Source organism: Oncorhynchus gorbuscha, linkage group LGY, assembly GCF_021184085.1.
Source record: "Oncorhynchus gorbuscha isolate QuinsamMale2020 ecotype Even-year linkage group LGY, OgorEven_v1.0, whole genome shotgun sequence".
Classification (NCBI taxonomy): domain Eukaryota; kingdom Metazoa; phylum Chordata; class Actinopteri; order Salmoniformes; family Salmonidae; genus Oncorhynchus; species Oncorhynchus gorbuscha.
In genome coordinates, this window is record NC_060199.1 from 602375 (window position 1) to 620763 (window position 18389).

At 39.7% G+C, this 18389-nt stretch overlaps 1 protein-coding gene across 1 annotated transcript in view; it reads left to right on the forward strand.

Moving 5' to 3' along the window:
• The first annotated feature begins 4084 nt into the window (after positions 1-4084).
• LOC124016629 (interleukin-6 receptor subunit beta-like) overlaps positions 4085-18389 on the forward strand; it is a 50569-nt gene continuing 36264 nt past the window's right edge. Inside the window, exons 1-3 of the mRNA XM_046332156.1 lie at positions 4085-4266; positions 11243-11317; positions 11617-11910. Of these exons, the coding sequence (XP_046188112.1) occupies positions 4239-4266; positions 11243-11317; positions 11617-11910 (397 nt within the window). The 5' untranslated portion in view covers positions 4085-4238. The remainder of the gene's footprint in view (positions 4267-11242; positions 11318-11616; positions 11911-18389) is intronic.

Here is an 18389-nt window from a genome sequence, read left to right on the forward strand (position 1 = left end):
CGTGACTGCGAGTCCCATACGGCAGTTCACAATTTGCTCAGCATCATCCGGGTTAGAGGAGGGTTTAATGTGGTATAGTGGACCTGATTGGGACTTGGCTGGGTTAGTTAGCAGCAGGCTATTTTTGTTGGAATCTTGTCAGGTGTTAATGAAGTTTGGCAAATATATGTGTAAAGCAAATATACAAATTGGCTCTGAGTGTATAAATTATTAATTAAATTATGCCTCTGCGTATTGGACACAAAATGTACACTACATGACCAAAAGTATGTGGACACCTGCTTGTCGAACATCTCATTCCAAAATAATAGGCATGGAGTTGGTCCCCCCTTTGCTGCTATAAGTGCTTCCACTCTTCTGGGAAGGCTTTTCACTAAATGTTGGACCATTGCTGCAGGGAGTTGCTTCCAATCAGCCACAAAAGCAATAGGCCTGGCTCGCAGTCGGCATTCCATTTCATCCCAAAGGTGTTCAATGGGGTGGAGGTCAGGGATCTGTGCAGGCCAGTCAAGTTCCTCCACACCGATCTCGACAAATAATTTATGTATTGACCTCGGTTTGTGCACGGGGCATTGTCATGCTGAAACAGGAAAGGTCCTTCCCCAAAAGTTGGAAGCACAGAATTGTCTAGAATGTCATTGTATGCTGTAGCATTAAGATTTGGAAGTAAGGGGCCTAACCCAAACCATGAAAAACTGCTGTTCCTCCTCCACCAAACTGTACTGTTGGCACGATGCATTGGGGCAGGTAGCGTTCTCCTGGCATCCGCCAAACCCAGAATTGTCCGGCGGACTACCAGATGGTGAAGCATTATTCATCACTCTAGAGAACGCTTTTCCACTCCTCCAGAGTTCAATGGCGGTGAGCTTTACACCACTCCAGCTGACGCTTGGCATTGTGCAAGGTCATCTTAGGCTTCTGTTTGGCCATGGAAACCCATTTCATGAAGCTCCCGACAAACAGTTATTGTGCTGATGTTGCTTCCAGAAGCAGTTTGGAACTTGGTAGTGAGTGTTGCAACTGAGGACAGATTATTTTTACACGCTTCAGCACTCAGCGGTCCCATTCGGTGAGCTTGTGTGGCCTACCACTTCACGGCTGAGCCGTTGTCGCTCCTAAATGTTTTCACTTCACAATAACAGCACTTACAGTTGACAATGGCAGCTCTAGCAGGGTAGAAATTTAACGAACTGACTTGTTGGAAAGGTGTCATCCTAATATGGTGCCACGTTGAAAGTCACTGAGTTCTCAGTAAGGCCATTCTACTGCCAATGTTTGTCTATGGAGATTGCGTGGCTGTGTGCTCAAGTTTATACACCTGTCAGTAACGGGTGTGGCTGAAATAGCTGAATTCACTCATTTGAAGTAGTGTCCACAAACTTTTGTATATATAGTACAGTGGGGCAAAAAAGTAGTTAGTCAGCCACCAATTGTGCAAGTTCTCCCACTTAAAAAGATGAGAGAGGCCTGTAATTTCCATCATAGGTACACTTCAACTATGACAGGCAAAATGAGAAAAAAAATCCAGAAAATCACATTGTAGGATTTTTAATGAATTTATTTGCAAATTATGGTGGAAAATAAGTAGTTGGTCACCTACAAACAAGCAAGATTTCTGGCTCTCACAGACCTGTAACTTCTTTTTTAAGAGGCTCCTCTGTCCTCCACTCGTTACCTGTATTAATGGCACCTGTTTGAAGTTGTTATCTGTATAAAAGACACCTGTCCACAACCTCAAACAATCACACTCCAAACTCCACTATGGCCAAGACCAAAGAGCTGTCAAATAACACCAGAAACAAAATTGTAGACCTGCACCAGGCTGGGAAGACTGAATCTGCAATAGGTAAGCAGCTTGGTTTGAAGAAATCAACTGTGGGAGCAATTATTAGGAAATGGAAGACATACAAGACCACTGATAATCTCCCTCGATCTGGGGCTCCACGCAAGATCTCACCTCGTGGGGTCAAAATGATCACAAGAACGGTGAGCAAAAATCCCAGAACCACACGGGGGGGCCTAGTGAATGACCTGCAGAGAGCTGGGACCAAAGTAACAAAGCCTACCATCAGTAACACACTACGCCGCCAGGGACTCAAATCCTGCAGTGCCAGACGTGTCCCCCTGCTTAAGCCAGTACATGTCCAGGCCCGTCTGAAGTTTGCTAGATAGCATTTGGATGATCCAGAATAAGATTGGGAGAATGTCATATGGTCAGATGAAACCAAAATATAACTTTTTGGTAAAAACTCAACTCGTCGTGTTTGGAGGACAAAGAAGGCTGAGTTGCATCCGAAGAACCTACTGTGAAGCATGGGGGTGGAAACATCATGCTTTGGGGCTGTTTTTCTGCAAAGGGACCAGGACGACTGAAGGAAAAAATGAGTGGGGCCATGTATCGTGAGATTTTGAGTGAAAACCTCCTTCCATCAGCAAGGACATTGAAGATGAAACGTGGCTGGGTCTTTCAGCATGATCCCAAACACACCGCCCAGGCAACGAAGGAGTGGCTTCGTAAGAAGCATTTCATGGTCCTGGAGTGGCCTAGCCAGTCTCCAGATCTCAACCCCATAGAAAATCCTTGGAGGGAGTTGAAAGTCTGTGTTGCCCAGCAACAGCCCCAAAACATCACTGCTCTAGAGGAGATCTGCATGGAGGAATGGGCCAAAATACCAGCAACAGTGTGTGAAAACCTTGTGAAGACTTAGAGAAAACGTTTGACTTCTGTCATTGCCAACAAAGGGTATATAACAAAGTATTGAGATAAACTTTTGTTATTGACCAAATACTTATTTTCCACCATAATTTGCAAATAAATTCATAAATAATCCTACAATGCGATTTTCTGGATTTTTTCCCCCCTAATTTTGTCTGTCATGGTTGAAGTGTACCTATGATGGAAATTACAGGCCTCTCATCTTTTTAAGTGGGAGAACTTGCACAATTGGTGGCTGACGAAATACTTTTTTGCCCCACTGTATATATTAGCTGTTAGACAAAACCCAGGCTGTAGTGAAACCTCAATATGACTAAACTCAAAAAGGGACTCTGTATGCCACAGTAAATTGCTCCTGACTTTTCAAACATTTGCTAATAAACAGCATCCTATTTGTACACATTTATACTGTACTTGGTGGTGGAAACTCTACAATTCAACGCATGCACTCTGTACTGTTTGATTTTCATGCTCTTTTGAAATTGAGACTGTCATGTGACTGTTTTGCAAAAATGAATAAAATATGAAATTTGTATTTTTGGCTGCGTTCTGATATTTTTCAGTTGTCAGGGAGAGGAAACAGAAGTTGGTCTATGCTTGATCAACTTAATTATCCTGAACATCATAAACATTTATGATTCAACATTATTACTATTCTGACTGCACCCCTTTTCTCTTTTCTCTTAAAGACATCCTGGCAGAGAGCATTATTTTTGTACAATTAAAAGAAAGCATATTCATTGTGGTAGTGTGACATTGGTGACCGGTGTGATATACTTACTAGAATCAGGTAACTGTCCTTACCTGAGACCTGAAGACTTGTGTTAGCTCCCCCAAGCAAGCTCATGCCCAAAGGCTTTAACTCAGCAAGCTGCTACAGTCTAGTGGTTGGAGGCCCGAATAGACAGTAGCAGGTCACATTTAGTCAGGTGAGTCATCACCTCAACATGGGCATTTGTTCACACATGAAGGAGAGACAGGGTAGCACTGTCCTGCCATTAACCCACTTCTTTTATTCCATTTTCCATAGCTTACTCTGTTTTTGTTTCTGATATTTATTAAACAACGCATCAAACAGTGCTTGTTGTTGAGCTTGTTGCGTCAGGTACATAATGATTCAGCAGCAGACAAAGCATTCAAACCAAGCTCCGTCATGGCCTGGCACACATTGGAGCATTTCGGGCAAGTGGGTGCAGATATACTGGAAAACAGTCATGCGGAACAATCTAGCGTCTTGATTGGTTAGTACATTGTGTGACAGACGATTCTCCTGGCAAATCAAAAGAGCAGCAATTCTGCGCAGATCTCTAAACAAGTCGTTGACAAACGAGACAGAGACTTAGATCAGTCGTTATGTTTGTAGCTAATTTATATTTGTATTATTTGCATTGCAAGGGGAAGTATTGGAACTCGTGGTTATGCAATATACTGGAATTGGGAAAGACAGACAATTTTATAGTTTAAGCTGAGTGATGTGAAATCTACATGTCTTTACGCAGCTAACGTTAACTAGCTAGAAAACATGAACCCAACAAGTAAAGATGTGAAAGGTGAGTGTTTTTGTTGTTATAACATGTCGGGCCCTGTTTAACAGGCTGGTACGGACGTGTTTTTCTGGTTTTGTTGAATATAGTCGATTAGGGGTACTGCAAATACGACATTCCCGTGTTGTTTGTGTTTCCCGGAATTAGAAATTGATCAATTTTTTCCCCTCAAAATGTCCGTGCTAGCTACAGTAACTAGCTATTTAAAATGATCAGTAATACTTATTTTATAGCTCTTTATCAATCTGATGGAGGTAACGTTATATAGCAAGCGTCAGACAGCGAGATAAGATGGTCTTTCTTTTGAAGTAGCTAGTCATATTTTTTTGTTGGTTTCATTGGGATTCTCAACACTACATGGCAATAGCCGGCGCCAACAGATAGTTTTAGGCTGGACACATGACATTTAATCTTATAAAAACGTGTTCATCGCTTCAGCCATGGAGCCCAGTTAAATAATATTACCTATTGGCCCAGCTGTTTGCCGTAGTTTTTAAATAATCGCGAAATAACAGGCCTTCTTTTAGGGTGGTGCCAACTCCTACTAGTTATATTGATTATGGTGGCACGAAGTCACTTTCCCATAGTTACATTTCCCGGTATGTTGGCAATGAGACCAACCCGGGTTAAAATAATAGGCTTACCTCGGGTAACGTATTATTAACAAGGTTACGGCTCCTTGGCGAGCTCATTGTTTGTCTATGTATATGCATTAGCGATGGCTGGGGTATGCCCATCAGACGTTAAACATTTTCTGCTCATGGTTAACCAGATTTAAAAAGCCAGAATACATTTTTTAAATCAAGAAATAACCTTTTTCTAACGATTTTTTTGTTTGTAATTAGTGCTTGGTAATTTAATATGCGTCAATCTAAAATCGTAGGGAGTGAATACTGCGCAGGTTCACTTGATTTCATTGATTTGTGGATCTGTAGCAGTTGCTACATCAGATTATGAGCCGAGCAAGTGTCTCGAATGAGGTATGTAGTACACACAAAGCCAGGCAGGAGCAAGAGAGCTATAAACCATACTCTTTTTTGCCTTATAAACCCTACACCCAACAGTCAATCAAATGTATTTATAAAGCCCTTTTTACATCAGCAGATGTCACAATGTGCTATACAGAAACGTTAACCCTACATATAACCTATTATCCTTAACCCTAATTCTAGGTTAGGGTAGCCTATAATACTTTTAGAAAATACTTTAGTAATAATATTATCATAATAAATATCATATAGTACTAAATAGCATTTTGATTATTTTGTTAATCAAAATCTGTCTAAGCATTTTGCTGTTTTTAAATATTTATTATTGCAAGGCAGAAGACCTGATAAACAAACCACATTTTATGTTTTATTTTTCAAATGTAGTTTGAACTCGGTGACCTAGTAACCTCTGTGGAAGTCCAGGAATTGGTATGGGGCAGGTTTGAGACTGATCTAAGGAATTAACATCACAAATATACTATTTCTCAGTTGCCTCACCAATGTCTTTATGTGAATTAATGACTTGCTAAATATTTCCCATAGACTGCAGCATAAGACCACAAAGAATCAGTTATAGGTTACAAGCAACCCTATAATTCATATGAAATAGCATGCAACCAAAGACTATATGTCTCATATTTTTCTAAAATGGTCACTCATTACTTTACAGTTAGCTATATATTGTGTATTAGGCCTGTGTTGCTTTTGGGAGAGCAAGACAATAGTGACCATAGCAGGTATTGAACCCCGGCCAAATATTCAGTAGCCAATATTCTCAACCCTGGTACACAGACATTATAAAAATAATCTTAATATCTCTCATTGAGAGTAAACAGCCTCGGAATAGAGAAGACATGTGCATCTTTAAGCCTGCCAATAAATGCATCATGCAACCCTCGCGAGAAGGCAGTGTTCCCTGACGCCACAAGCTTCTTGCCGGAGCTTGTTGAGTTGGCTACTTGTTTGAGAAGGCAGAGCGGGTCGACACTGGTTGATGAATTTTAAAAGACATTTTTGTCGACCAGGGGTGACTGAATTAATGTTCAGGCTTATTGATAAGTTATAGTAATGAAGTATAATATCAAAACATGAGCATAAAAACAGTTAATAATAAACATGAATCATCATATTACGTCACAGTAATCTGGGACATAAAAAGCTCGCAGGGGAGTGGTGAATTCAGGGAGAGACCCTATCTTCTGAAATTTAATTTGTGGTCTTATGCTGCCGTTTATTGGAATTATTTAGCAACTGCAGTAGTGCTGAATAAAATGTATATCCTTACTAAAGTAGTAATTACTCAGAATTGCAAAATATAAAATGTTCTAGTTCATTTGATCACTTACAACCATAAGTAACAATTTATAGCATAACAAACAGTGAAACTGACACAAACCAGAAACACCTACATTTAGTTAATTATAAAAATATTTTTATTTATTTAGATGGGTGACATTATCTGCCAAAATAACACCCCTTAACATATAAACACAAACACTGAAAATGAGCTTTAAAAAAGAAAATCTGGTATCTCTCAATAGAGCCTTTGCTGAGCAGTTTGTTTTCAGGAGTGGTCTGCCTGCCATGTCATCAGAGAAGGAGATCTGTGAATAATGAAAAGTGAACAAGTTATTGCCACGCTTTCACATAAACTAGGCCTCTATGTTTACATTTGAGCCATTTAACAGACTTTGTTAGCGAGCTACTGTTTGTTCATAACTAGCAATGCATAGTTTTTGTGTTTTATAACTAACTTAGCTCTCTAGGAGTAGCTTTATCATTGGTTCCATTTCCCATATTTCCTACTAGTGGGAGTAGTCAGTGAGGCCCTCATAAAACTAAACAGTTAAGTCACTACTTATTGGTAAAGTACTGAATACAAAATCAAATCTGGTGAACCCATGTGCCAGTGATATGGGTGCATGCCTACCCAATGAATTACACAACACAAATAGGCTACACAGCTGTTGTTGTTTAACAGTAGTTAGTGATGCACCGATATTACATTTTTGGCCGATACCGATATTTTCCTTGCCAAAAGACCTGATTCTCAATTTTTATTTAATTTTTAAAATAATGTTTTTAAGCATTCTAGTACAGTTAAATAGTTAAAACACACACATATGTGGACACAGCAGTGTCACTACAGTTCCTGGTTCGAATCCAGGCTGTATCACATCTGGCCGTGATTGAGAGTCCCATAGGGCGGCGCACAATTAGCCCAGCGTCGTCCGTGTTTGGCTGTAGTAGGCCGTCATTGTAAATAAGAACTTGTTCTTAACTGACTTGCCTTGTTAAAGGTTACACACACGCACACTATACTGACCAAAAAGTTATTCAGTTGGCATTTACATATTTCCCCATTTCCAGTCAAACATAATCAAAACCTATTTCTTTCACTTACTTGCTGTGCTGTTTCATTTGTTCAGTTGTTTCATTCTCAACCAGGACTTCTATGGAGCGCCGTTGGGTCTTTGCATGTCAAATAAGCTTGTTGACCAATCAGGACCTGAATATGACTTCACATCACATAATAATTTAACGTGTTCATACAATTTTTACGTATTTATTACATATTGATTACACTATCACACGTATAATAAAAAAAGATGGCTCATGGATGCACGCAATGTTCTTCCCCTAAAACAAAATGACAATCTGTTTCAGTAGATATAGTTGGCTAGCTAACTATAAGTGTAATCTAAAATTACCTTCATTTATAAGACAGTTCTTATTGATTAATGGTGGTCGGACCCATCTATGTGAAGCTAATCATGATAATAATTAGCCACAATAGTGGAATTTGCAGTTAGCCTTCAAAATAAAAGTCTGTAATTGACAGTGATGAATACAAATAGTACACTTATGCCGTAATTGAATAGATCATGCTAAACGAGGTTGGAATATTATAGAAAATCAACGTAAGACAATAGATTGTTAGTTTGACAAATCTGTTGAAATCACACTGGATATATTATACTTTAGAATTGCATTGGGGTAATACTTATTTCCCTGTACGGCCTTACCTATGGATTGTGGATCAATGACATGGGGTATTCGTCTACTCAGTGACACATAGAGAACATTAGCGTAGTAGCTCTTATTGCGGGACTCTGAAACCTCTGAATTGAGCCACATTTATTGTCAACCTATGTGTATTGAACACTTTCCCTAGGAAAACAAAACTGTGTGGATATTTTAGAGTCTGAAAACTCTGAGGAGGATGTTGGTAAAAAAATATTTTGGGTATTGAGTAGACTGATACCCCATTTCATTGATCCCCAATCCTTAGGTAATATGAATGTCAGTACACACACTAGGCTGACTGGGGAGGGGATTTCACACAGTCACAGTCTCGTGATGAGAGCTTCAACGCTAATATTTGTGTAAACTCTTCACAGTTGTGTTCTGTGGGTAGACTGATACCCCATTTCATTGCTTCACATTCCAACCTTGTTTAACATTATCTAGTCTAAATATGGCATGATTCCACTAATTGTAACCTTCTGCGTCACTTTCAAATAGGTGCTTTTTATTTTGAAGGCAAACTGCAAATTCCACTATTGTGCCTAACCCTTATTGTGGCTAGCTTCACAACACATTACTTGGTCCGGTTGAGCATCACTAGCCAGATGAAGCTAGCTGACTGCTTTATAACGTTAGTTTTGGGCAACAGCTGCCTAGCTATTTATTTTCATGAACTGAAGTTACATTTCAATAGGCGAACAACAAGTGGCTACCTAGCTAATAGTTACTCACAAGGATTGCTAAGAATAATGATAATGACTGCAGTTTCTACTAGTCATTGTTTTCAGGCTGGTTGTATTGGTGCTAGCTAGGTACAAAGCTAAAGCTAGCTACCCCAGAAGTTGCGGTCAAACAAATAATGCTTCATTACTAACACGGTATTTCAAACACGTCATTTGTGGCCGGTGTATGCTTCTTTGCAGACTTCTTTGTACAGCTTTGACAGTACTACTGATAGTAGTGGTGGCGCTTGGCTTGCATGCTTAAATTCAGAACACACAACATTCTATAATAGAACTGTTATTTGACTGTCAAATTAAAAGCATAATTAATGCGTCAAATAGTGTTATTGTCAATTGAGTCTTTTTTGACGTATGTCTTTTTTGACACGCAAAGACCCAAGCGGAGTTCCATAGCATGTCGTGAAGCTAATAGCAGTGACGCTACTACTGTGTAACTCCAGTAGGGCAACATCTGAAAAATAGCGCAGTTGGTAGTGTGTACCGGTGCTCGACCAGTTGCGAAAGCCAACATGACCCACGACAGAGAATGGTTGATTGTCGAGGGCAAAGAATGCCATTATCTTGGCATTAATGGGTTTCACCTTTTGAGTTGTGTCGCTGAAATAGTTTTACTCTTTCAAATGACTGCTCGACTTCTTGACTGCTCGATGCAGACATTGTGGGCTAGGTTAGGAATGCTGTGTTGCACGTGTAGCGCAAACATTTTCCATGGCTATGTACCTACGTTATATAGGTTTGCACCTTAGCTTTGACATCGGTTTTCCACATCGGCATTAAAATAGACATCAGGCCGATAACTGATGCTGCCATTTTTAGATATTTTCGTCCGATTCCGATATATCGTGCATCCCAAACTGTAGCAGCTCTGGTGTTATGACAGTGTTCCTCCAAAGCTTTATTTATTGTAGTTTGAAAATAAGCTGCATAATAATATTCTGTAGTGATATGACTAGCTTTGCTGACTGACACATGGCTACAAAAAGTCCTACATGCAAGAGGACTGTCCTTGAGGAAATGAGATGTTCACAAAGTTTTGTAGCTACCTACCTTCAGTCAGCAATTACGTGTTGGGGAAGCTGCTCTGAAAGCTACCAATTACTTCACACTAGAAGAAGCTATAAGAAGCTACACCTAAAGCTACTCTTAAGAAAAATATAGTTCATTAAAGCTGCAATATGCATCTTTTTGAGTGACCTGAACAAATTCACATAGAATTGTGTGTTATAGATCTGTCATTCTCATTGAAAGCAAGCCTAAGAAGCTGTATATCTGTTCTATGTGCGCTATTTATAAACATCCGGTTCTTAAGTTTTGTTTTTGCGTCTTTAGTTTTGTACACTAGCTTCAAACAGCTGAAAATGTAATGTTTTGTGTTAATGAAAGTATTTTTCTGTGGTTTAGATGGTAAAGTGATTCTCTACACTATACATGCTTGTTTTGTCACATAAACTGAAATTCAGCGACCTTTTTGAATTTTAACAACCAGGAAATGGCGGAGTGATTTTGGCATAGTGCATCTTTTAAAGTAGATCACTACATCCAAACTACTTTGATACATTTTGGTGTCTAAATCTGAAATGTCATAGACTACAAATTGATCACTCTGGAGTCAGATGTTAACAGAATTTGTAATTTAGTCTATTAAATCCAAAAACTATGTTTCAAGTTAGAATTTGGCAGGTCTGATGCCTACTTCACCCATATTTTCTGTTGTACTTAGCTACACCATTACCTGGCAAAAAACACTGAAAACACTGCAAATGTTATTTCGTTTAAAGGGATACTGAGGGATTTTGGCATTGAGTCCCTTTACTTCCCCAGAGATGAACTCGTGGATAAAATGTTTGTCTATGCTTGCGGTTTTCAAGGAAGTTGCTAATTAGCGCTGGCGCAATTGCTAACTAGCATCAACGAAATGACTGGATGTCTATGGGTATATGCTAGCAGATACCCATAGACTTCAAGTCATTATGCTAACCCTGGGGCTCGTGAAACTACCTCTAACCTTCTGCATACTGGACAGAGAGAGACATAAAAATGGTATCCACATGTTAATCTGACTGGGGTAGTAGATCTCAAAGTATCTCTTTAACTACCACCACGCTACTGCAAAATGTAGCTAACTACATGTAGTTCCACTAGCAATTAATTGGGTGGGAAATGGTTTGAGATAAAATGTAGGCTAGGCTTGGCGAGTCTGTGAATTTGTGAATCTTCCCTCAGGCATCATGGACAAGTCATCATACCGTTTGCTGCAGCTTCTGTCCTTGGCATTGCTGGCCTGTAGGCCCACCTGTAGTAAGTGTACCACTACATTTCAATAACAATTTTTGTTAAGTGCTGCTTAGCAGGCGCACTTTTCCACAGCGACAGACAGTCTGATATGTTTTGATTCAACCTCTCTGCTGCACATAAACCCTAGAATGAGCTGTCTTCTTCCTTTAAGTTTAATGATAGTGAGCTTTGTACTGACCCTATGTTTCCAAATAACCATGTTTCCAAATAACCATGAAAACAACCACATGGACTTTTCCCTCTGTGTAAAATTCACCATGCATTTCCTAGTAGCATTGACTTGATGCATGGGTTTTCTCTAGGTTCTATCACCACCTATGGAACAATAATCCCACAATCTCCATCGGTGGAAATTGGGAAGGAATTCACCGCCACATGTGTGCTCTACAAATCTGCTAAAGCCACAGCGGAGGACATCTACTGGAAGTTGAAAAACGTCACAGTGCCCAAAGAGCAGTACACCAAGATAAATGACTCGGCTGTTAGCGTGACCATCACCATCACCAATGAAACGGCCAACTGGTTACTTTGTGAGACGAAAGGGTCTCCCTTAAACCGAAATCAAGTAATCCATGGGATTCTATTGACCAAAGGGTGTAAGTATGCCTCCAATGATTTCACATCAACTTTAGGTTATTTCATATCAAAAGAAAACAAAATGTCCACGCAAGTATTTTCCTCTAATATCTCCATTTAAATTTAATTTCTGAGTAATTCATTTGGATACAAGTGCAAAAACTTCATACAGAAATACAGTGAAAATGTATCCAAAGGACATGCCTTTGTACTGATATTCACAAAAATGTAACGTACACATTCATTTTATTTTTACATGCACTAGTACAGTGAAATGCCTTGCTTGCTCTTTCACAACAATGCAGTAGTACTATTAAAAAATAAAGTAGAACAAAAGAATAATAGAAATGAGAAGAACAATAAAGTAAGAAAGCTATATGAAGGGTCAGTGCCAATACCATATTTACTAGGTGTGTGCCGACATGGCCATACTCATGTTCGTTATCGTATCTGTAAATTGACAGTTGACAATCGGATCACATGATACTCGTGATTGGAAAAAGAAACTGAAGTGTTTTAATATTCCTAAGTATATGTTCGTAAAATACCTCCCTGGGGCCAAGCTTCCTGCTGTCCAAATCAAATTTCTTTATATAGCCCTTCTTACATAAGCTGATATCTCAAAGTGCTATACAGAAACCCAGCCTAAAACCCCAAACAGCAAGCAATGCAGGTGTAGAAGCACGGTGGCTAGGAAAAATTCCCTAGAAAGGCCAAAACCTATGAAGAAACCTAGAGAGGAACCAGGCTATGTGGGGTAGCCAGTCCTCTTCTGGCTGTGCTGGGTGGAGATTATAACAGAACATGGCCAAGATGTTCAAACGTTCATAAATGACCAGCATGGTCAAATAATAGTAATCACAGTGAACAGGTCAGGTTTCCATGGCCACAGGCAGAACAGTTGAAACTGGAGCAGCAGCACGCCCAGGTGGACTGGGGACAACAAGGATTCATCATGCCAGGTAGTCCTGAGGCATGGTCGTAAGGCTCAGGTTCTTCTTCAAGAGAGAAGGAGAGAATTAGAGAGAGTTAAATTCACACAGGACACCGGAGAAATTCAGATATAACAGACTGACCCAGCCTCCGACACATAAAGTACTGCAGCATAAATACTGGAGGCTGAGACAGGAGGGGTCAGGAGACACTGCGTCCCCATCCAATGATACCCCCGGACAGGGCCAAACAGGCAGGATATAACCCCACCCACTTTGCCAAAGCACAGCCCCCACACATATTGCACTTTTACTTTCTTCTCCAACACTTTGTTTTTGCATTATTTAAACCAAATTTAACATGTTTCATTATTAATTTGAGACTAAATTGATTTTATTGATGTAATTATATTAAGTTAAAATAAGTGTTCATTGTTCATTCAGTATTGTTGTAATTGTCATTTTTTAAATTTATTTTTTATACATATCTATGGGTCTCTACGGTTTTATGGTTACTGGAGGTAAAGTATATATATATATATATATATATATATATATATATATATATATATATATATATATATATATATATATATATATATATATATATATATATATATATATATATATATAAAATCGTCCGATTAATCAGTATCGGCTTTTTTTGGTCCTCCAATAATCAGTATCGTTGAAAAATCATAATCGGTCGACCTCTAGTTGTGTTGGTCTTTTTTTTTCAACCGCAAAGAGTGGTATCCAGGTTTTCTTAACCATCATGTGTACTGCCCACTCATTTCCCTGAGGCCATTTCACTGAGGAAAATTACAACAGTATTGTTGAGGCCCTGGTGAAATTATTTTAAATGTTTGGACTTCCACGGGTAGTGCAATCACACCGAGGTTCAAAGTTCATGTCAAAGGTCTTCCAGCTAGTGCTACAACAGTTGGGTGTAACCCACTGCCCCTCTGGAGCCTACCACCCAGAATCTCAAGGTGTTCTTGACGAGATTTCATCAGACTTTCTATGTTGAGTTTACAGCTTTGAGTTTGAGAGACTGAGATGAAGGGTTCCCTCTTCTGCTGTTTGAAGCAAGTTTTAGTCCGGATGAGCTCGTGTTTGGACATCATGTCAGAGGTCCTTTTGAGCTTACTGAGAGAGAGGTTGTTGCAGGGCAACACCTTAAACACAAAAACAAATCTGTTTGAGCTCGTTAGTGCTTTTTGATACAGATTGCACCACACCAGTGAGAATCTGGAGAAGGCACAAATTAAAGTTTGGTTTGATTGAAAGACCCGAAACTGCATTTGAGGTGGGTAACCAAGTCCTGGTTTTGTTGCCCTTTCTGGGTTTTAATGTTTCAAGCTTCCTTTTCAAGCCTTTACCCCATTGTAATTTTGTTTTACTATCTGGAGTACATCGCCACAGGAAAAAAATCCTGGCTGTGTCATTTCAACATGTTGAAACCATACTTCACCCGCTACGATCGGGCAGAGAAGTCGATGGTAACCGGTAGTGATGTTCTTCCTAGAGCCACTGCTGTCACCCTTGACAGCAGTGTCTTCCTCAATAGCATGAGGAAAGTCCAATACACCCTGTGCCTGTTGGACGGTTAAGTAACTCAGAGATTCTAGAATACTTGTCTCCAGAGGAAAAAGGCAACATTTTTGCAGTACTTTTAGAATATCAGGGTTTATTCTCAGATGAGCCAATTCAAACAATTCTACTAGAGCATGACATTGACGTTGGGGACTCTGCCCCAATCAAAGAACATGCCTATTGAGTGAACCCTGAAAAGAGAGAAAGTCTGCAGCGAGGCAGAGTTAATGTTTGAGAATGACATTGCAAAACATGGCAAAAGCCCGTGGAGTTCGCCCTGTAAATTAGTACCTAAGGTGGATGGGTATCTACGGTTTTGTTCTGCTTTTCACAAATCTAATGCCATCGGACTCGTACCCTTTGGCCAGGGTCGACAATTGTATGGACCGTGTTGGCGCTGCTAAGTATGTTAGAACTTGCTATCTGAAGAGTTGTCTGCTTTCGCCACTCCTGGCGGTTTGTTTTCCTACCTTTTAATGTTCCTTTTGGGTTACCCTCCCACAGAAAGACGATAACACTGTTGAGCACCCTGTGGAATGCTTTTAATAGAAATTGGACACATCAAAAAAACAACTCTGCTATCGAAGAAGAGACTCTCACTTTGGAACTGGCAATTCAGCACTTCGACCATAACCCTCTCATTTTCCTGCAAAAGACTGATCTTCTCTCTTATTGTGGCAGTTTCCCCATGAAATCAGACATGGCCGTGCTAAGGACAACTTGCTTGCTGATTTGTCTTTGTTTTGTTTAGCCAGTGTGTAGCCCTGGCTCACAATTTATTTGACTTTTGTTTTTGATCGGCTCATTCCAAGGGAATGCGAGTTATAGTAACGTATAGAAATTGTACCTATTTCTCAAAAAATGTAAGCAATTTAGGCAACAAAAATAATAAAAAAACATATACTTTTGTAGTGTATGTGGACATTAAACTGAGTGGATTCAACTATTTCAGCTGAATTGAATGGCCAACTACAAGCAGGGCCTAATCGCCCATCATCAGTGCACGACCTCACTAATGCTCTAGTGTAAAGCCTTCCCAGAAGAGTGGAGGCTGTTATAGCAGCAATGTTCCAACATCTAGTGTAAAGTCTTCCCAGAAGAGTGGAGGCTGTTATAGCAGCAATGTTCCAACATCTAGTGGAAAGCCTTCCCAGAAGAGTGGAGGCAGTTATAACAGCAAAGGGGGAACCAACTCCATATTAATGCCCATGAGTTTGGAATGAGATGTTCGACGAGCAGGTGTCCACATACTTGTGTGTGTGTGTGTGCACACAGTACCAGTCAAAAGTTGGGACACGCCTACTCATTCAAGGGTTTTTCTTAATTTTGACTATTTTCTACATTGTTGAATAATAGTGAACACTTTGAAACTATGAAATAACACACATGGAATCATGTAGTCACTAAAAAAGTGTTCAATAACAATGTTTTATATTTGAGATTCTTCAAAGTAGCCACCCTTTGCCCCTTTGCCTTGACATCTTTGCACACTCTTGTCATTCTCACAACCAGCTTCATGAGGTAGTCACCTGGAATGCATTTCAATTAACTTGTGTGCCTTGTTCAGTTCATTTGTGGAATTTCGTTCCTTCTTAATGCGTTTGCATCAGTTGTGTTGTGACAAGGTAGGGGTGGTATACAGAAGATGGCCCTATTTGGTAAAATACCATATTATGGCCAGAACAGCTCAAATATGCAAAGATAAATGACAGTCCATTACTTTAAGACATGAAGGGAAGTCAATGTGGGAACATTTTCAAGCACTTAGAAAGTTTCTTCAAGTGCAGCTGCAAAAAACATCAATGAGGACCCAGACAAGAAAGGAAGACCCAGAGTTTTCTCTGCTGCAGAGGATAAGTTCATTCGATTTATCAACCTCAGAAATTGCGGCCCAAATAAATGCTTCATAGAGTTCAAGTAACAGACACATCTTAACATGAACTGTTCAGAGGAGAGTGTGTGAGAAACCACTACTAAAGGACACCAATAATAAGAAGAGACTTGCTTGGACCAGTAAACACAAACAATGGACATTAGATCGGTGGAAATCTGTCCTTTCTGTCTGATGAGTCCAGATTTGAGATTGTTGGTTCCAACTGACATGTCTTTGTGAGACGCAGAGTAGGTGAACGGATGCTCTCCGCGTGTGTGGTTCCCACCGTGAACGTGATGTTGTGGGGGTACTTTGCTGGTGACACTGTGACTTATTTAGAATTCAAGTCACACTTAACCAGCATGGCTCCCACAGCATTCTGCAGCGATACACCATCCCATCTGGTTTTGGCTTAGTTTCACTATCATTTGTTTTTCAACAAGACAATGACCCAAAACACACCTCCAATGTGATGGAGTGCTGCATCAGATTACCTGGCCTCCACTGTCACCCAACCTCAACCCAATTTAGATGGTTTGGGATGAGTTGGGATGAGTTTGGGATGAGTTGGACCGCAGAGTGAAGGAAAATCAGCCAATAAGTGCTCAGCATATGTGGGAACACCTTCAAGCTGTCATCAAGGAAAAGGGTGGCTACTTTGACAAATAACAAATATATTTTTATTGAACACTTTTTTTGGTTACTACATGATTCCATATGTGTTATTTCATAGTTTTGAAGTCTTCACTATTATTCTACAATGTAGAAAATAGTCAAAATAAAGAAAAACCTGTGTGTTCAAACTTTTGACTGGTACTGTATATTATTTAGTGTATGTTCTGTAAATATGAGATTAAATCATTAATATTCTGATGGGTGACAAAATTAGCCTATCACTTGTGAATGAGGCCCAGCATAAGGCCAGAAACAATGCACACCTTCTCTTTTGTAGGCCTATGTAGCCCATAGGCCTACATGTTTTGATGAGGGTTATTTAGACTAAAGTGGCCAAATAATTTTCTTAACATGAAGCACATTCATCTGCTTTCCAATGGGTGTAGAGCCTAACTGGCATTCATATGCAGCCCGTGAGTTTCAAGTTTGGGGAAGATAATTTTCACCATAAAACCACCTTCATAATAAAAGCATTACATGCATTATTGCATTTCCAGTCACTTTTGATATTTGTGTTTTCCTGCTAATGGAACATTTGTGCTGCTGAGCTTATAATGTGAAGAAATAGCCTAATAGTTTTTCAACATTTTAAATGTTCTGTTGCATCAGCCTCATTGCTTAAAACAGGTGTTTTGATGCCAGTGGTTGTATTAATTTGGTAATTCTATCGCATCCCACAACTGTCCCAGACTATTTTAGGAATATTATTTTGCATAGAATAGGTAAACTGTTGTACTATGGGGGATAGTAGATTGACAAAGTCCAGTGCTTTTGCTGTTTGTTAGGCCTACTCATCTTGTTGGCTGACAAAAAGTAAATGTGGACAGTTCTTCCAGTATCTTCAATATGCACCTCGGAATTGGATAAGGACGCGTGCAGTTGCCTCCCCGGTCTGTCTATCTTCACTTGTAGCCTGTGGGAAAGACCCGATCACGTGACGGAGAGCCATGTGAGTGAGGGGTGCTTCGGAGCGTGCAGGGAGAAGGGAATTATAATTATTACATTCAGCCTAAGGGCACAATGGCCACTGACTGCAAAAGGCCTGGATTTTTGAAGGGGGCATTACTGCCACACAAAGGGGATACCGCCGGGATATTCAAGGCATTATCAAGTGCTTGTCAAATTGTGAACGAGAGTCTGATGAAGCGTGTACAGCCTGCATTAAAAACTAAGCAGAGCTCATGCCTTTCATGCAACTTTTTTCAAATCCTCATTTGAGTCGCATCATGCAGCATTATACTATATTAAAAATTAAAACATAGAGCCCAACATATGTATCACAACTAAAGTTACAGAAATAATTATAAATTAAGCATATAGAAGTACTGGTTTCTTTAACCACTCAACACAGAATAGCCGCATGAGCGCCCTACTTCAAATCGTTTGTGGAAAATATAATTTCTATTTTATTCAGCTATGTTCA